The sequence below is a fragment of the Lygodium microphyllum genome, chromosome 11, assembly GCF_053477565.2.
Source record: "Lygodium microphyllum isolate KBCC chromosome 11, Lygodium_microphyllum_v1.1.10, whole genome shotgun sequence".
Lineage (NCBI taxonomy): Eukaryota > Viridiplantae > Streptophyta > Polypodiopsida > Schizaeales > Lygodiaceae > Lygodium > Lygodium microphyllum.
Window position 1 is genome coordinate 81,695,749 of NC_141145.1, and position 4,168 is coordinate 81,699,916.

At 40.8% G+C, this 4,168-nt stretch overlaps 1 protein-coding gene across 1 annotated transcript; it reads right to left on the bottom strand.

Annotated features, from left to right (window-relative positions):
* Nucleotides 1-1,924: 1,924 nt before the first annotated feature.
* Nucleotides 1,925-2,308, bottom strand: LOC148029019 (uncharacterized). Its single transcript, XM_087688644.1, has one exon. The coding sequence runs from the start codon at nt 2,261-2,263 to the stop codon at nt 1,925-1,927; it is 339 nt and encodes a 112-aa protein (XP_087544770.1). The 5' UTR covers nt 2,264-2,308.
* Nucleotides 2,309-4,168: the final 1,860 nt, after the last annotated feature.

The following is a 4,168-nucleotide window of genomic DNA, read 5'->3' on the forward strand; positions in this document are numbered from 1 at the left end:
GTGTGAACAGGGTCTGCTAGAGAGCAATATACAAATTCATGTGCTTCTGCGTATGAACAGCCGCTATGGTAATGGTTGGAGATGATTTTTATGATTCACGACTTGATGAAGGAGCTTTGCCGCCGGTCCTTCGCCTACAAAGGCTGGTCTCTCGTGATCAGAGAATGCAGAAGAGGGTTCTTGACTGCCAAGAACACGCTGGTATCGACCGTTCGAGACAAAATTGACTGTAGAGCTCGATTGTTCCAAGAGCTCGGCCTTCGCGCAAGATGGTAAGCAATTGGAAGCTCTCGATCTCAGCTTCGCTCTGATACCACTGATGCACAGATCGGTCGCCATATCCGCAAAATACATATTTAAATTAATAAACGTTTATGATTTTAGAGTGCGCACTCGTAATACATTAAGGTTAGGATTGATTTCTAACCAATTTATTTATGTAGCTGAAGACTGCTAGATATTCACTTTTGTAGGTTTAATTGTATTATTTTTCTAACAATTGTGAATGCTTCAATTGATGTGTAGAGCAAGCAGCGGTGGCATTGGGAAGCATTGGAGGATAGCGTGTATTCAAATTATCGTCAATTTTTTATGGGCGTGTATCTTAGGCATGGCGCCTATATTTTGTTGTGCTTATTTATCAAAGCGCTTGATATTTATTTATTATCTTTGTATGCGCATGGGCGCACGATTTAAATACTTGTATTGGACATTGTATTTGGGGTACCGCCTGACTTCTTGGGCGCCCATTAGCTTTAATTCTTTATTGGTACAAAAGTAAACTCCAAAGCTAAAGCGTGCTATTTTGTAATTTGGGCTATTATTTGAGCTTGAAGATGAATAATATATTAAATACATGCTTTGTGGAGCGCTCACATAAGGCATGGGGGGAGATTGCACCCAATTTCTGTGCGCAGCCTTTAGCTACAAGCCGTGCCTTGTATTTATCAATGGATCCATCTGCTTTCCTTTTCAGTTTGTAGACCCATTTCATTCCAATGGCTTTCTTCCTAAATGGCCAAGACACCAAATCCCAAGTTTGATTCTTAGTAATAGAATCTAATTCAGCTTGCATTGCTGCCATCCAATGCACACTATGTTATGCATCCTCAAAACATTCAGGCTCTTCATTATCAAAAGTACTTGCTGCCATAACAAACTCCATGGTATGTGCTGAATCATGCAAACGAGTTTGTCTTCTAGTACAACCAGCCATGGGTGCATCCAAAGGACTATCTTGCATAGTAATAAATTGGGGGAGGGGGGAGGGGCAGGCTTGTTGATGGTGAGTGAGTGGGTGAGATATGTCAAAAGGAAGGATGTGTGTTTTTTCTTGAAGCAATTCTTCACTCATCTAGGAGTGAGATGTTAGGCTGATAAGAGAAAGAAATTGCTTGGCTTCAATATGCATAGAGGTGCAAGACATCTATCACTCTAAGTAAGCTTCAAAGCAGTAGCACAAGTATCATCCCCTTTTGCATAGTATGGTCACAAGCCCACTATGGTGTCTAAAGTCTAAGGGATACATCAAAATGTTTGCCCTCAGATATACATCATTGTCAACATGCAGCCATGCCCATGTCTTCACAAGTACTTCATCGAAAACATGCTTTATCAAGTCCTTTGTGTGATTATTTCTCCATCATGAGAGAAAGTGCATAAAATGCCATTGAGCAAGCTAAGTGAAACAATCACAAAAGCTATCAACCACACATATGATCCAAATGGCACCCCAAACACATGGCCAAAATCAGTTAAATCTCTCATGCTGTAAACAATCCTTAAGGCTACTACAAAAGCTATAGAAGGCCATGGTTACCACATTACAAACAAATGTAATGCTCAAGATATATGAAAGAAAATCTACAGATGCTATTAAGATCATTTCTCTAAGAACAATGTACAGATATAGACCTAGTTAACCTCATTTGCAATACCGATCTGCCTTCTTCTTAACCCTAGCATCCAGAGCCTCCTCTCTACTGATCTCCTTTTCCACTTGATATCCGAACTTCTTAGTTTCAATGGGGAAGAGCTCTTCGTATTTCTTGCTCTTTTTACCATCGGGAGCATGCCCGATACCCGTGTCTATATCGTACGTTTGGTGCGCTTGCGTCAAAATTTGAGCATCTTCGCCTGGCTGTTCTTCCTCTGTTGCTTTTGACTTGCTCTTTTTCTTCTTCTTCTTCTCGATCTTCTTGGTTGGCTCCATCCCGCCTTTGAAAGAGAGCTTCGCGCGCTTCACGTTCTCGTGAGAAGACATGGCGGCCTCTCTCTCTCTCTCTCTCTCTCTCTCTCTCTCTCTCTCTCCCCGTCCCCCCGAGAATCAACACCCATCCTTCAAACTCGCTTTTGCTTTCTCATTTCGTGGGCGGCTTAGGGTGGGTTCACACTTGCACGGTGGACAAAAGGGTAAAAAATCCCCTTTTCCACCCATCTACAAGGATTTCCCAAGAGTTGTACACCATCTCATTCACATTAGTGGTGGACAAGGAAAGGAGCCAAAGAGAAGACATGGCATGGAGGAGAAGTATCCATGCTATGCAGGCCGGAAGAGGGGAGCAAAAACTTGGCCATGACGTGTCAAAAAAGGTCCCTAATTTTTTTGGCCTTCCACCATCTGTGTAAACATACAGTTTTTCATGCTGAAATTTGATTAGCCATCTACATTTGGAATGCCTGTTTGTCTGCTGCCGGGTTTGAACCCAACCTTAAGCTACCTAGGGGCTCGACTTTTTTCTTCCCATCTTCTATGTTAGTCTTCTATCTTTTCCATTCGGCACTCCCGCAAGAGAAGCGTGTCGCATGGATCGACCTCACGCATACCAAAAACTCAACCCATGGATAATCCATTACACCACAATCCCATTGATGATCGGTAGTCTTTTATATTGACCTTTCTTTGAGTGTAGGAGCCTGACCTTGGTTAACATACATAACCATAGCTAGATAGTTACAAGGAGAGTATGTAAATAAATAGAAAAAAAAAAAGAAAGCACATATGTACAGGGACCTAAGATCATAAATCAGATATACATCTTGAATTGGTATCATAAATCAAAAATCCATCATTGTTCTTTTATTTTGTGTACTTTACAACGTGGTGGAGATAACATAAAAGGGAAAGCCTCAAGTGAAAGCACACAAGCGGAAGCAAGAGTTATGGTGGAAGGAGCAAGAGAGACAAGATGTGAGAACTCCAACAATTACCATGTGTGACCGGTCTTTCCTTATTCAAAGGTCACTAAAAAAATAAAGAATGAGATGACAATGATGGATGCTCGCCACATGTAGTGTATATGTATGTGAGTACTATCAATGTAACGAATACATGGGTGGTTAGACATAGGTACCTTTACTTGCAACAACCTCCCACTTAAAGGCAAATGTGTCCCTAGTGAGAAAAGAACAAGAAAAAAGTGACAAAGTATAAATGTACATAAAGTACAACAAGATGAGGAAAGACGCAATCTCATCCAATGCCCATCAATTTCCTAAGGAATGCAAAACGCTTCACTAAGAGACTTTTAGTGAGTAGATCTACAAGATTTTGGTTAGTTGAGATCTTAACAAGCTTGATGGTCTTGTTCTCAATGACATTTTTGATAAAGTGATAACACACCTCGATGAGAGCAGATTTTTAGAGTTGAATTTATATGCAAAAAAGTGTCTAGGAGATGTAAAAGACCAATTTTTCATGGAAAATGAAACGGCTACAAATCGAGGAGCTGGAGTTTTCCTAAATGGAGTTCGATTCTAGTAACGCAGTGCAAGTCTCGGTTCATCGATCGGAATCCATTTGACCCCCTATTTAATCCCCACGAGGTTTGGCATTATAAAGCAGCTATATGATCCGAGAGCCGAAAAGTGCGTAACGGAGGTCAGCTTGATAGATTTCGACACTGTGAAGCCGATCGTCTAGTCTATTCGCAAATCGAATTTCGTTTGGGCTTCCATTCAACAAAAAACCACTTGCGTGCAGTGTGGAAACTTGAAGTTTGAACTAGGTATCTTAGATTTAAAGCCTTAATAGGCTAATTAGAAGGCAAAACTCTTAAAAAGTAATTTTTTTAAAGGGAGGGTGTATTTTTAAATTCAAAAATGGCATTTGACACTTGTTGCCATTAGGGGCAGGTAAGAGGACAGAAGATGAATAATTTCCTTGCCT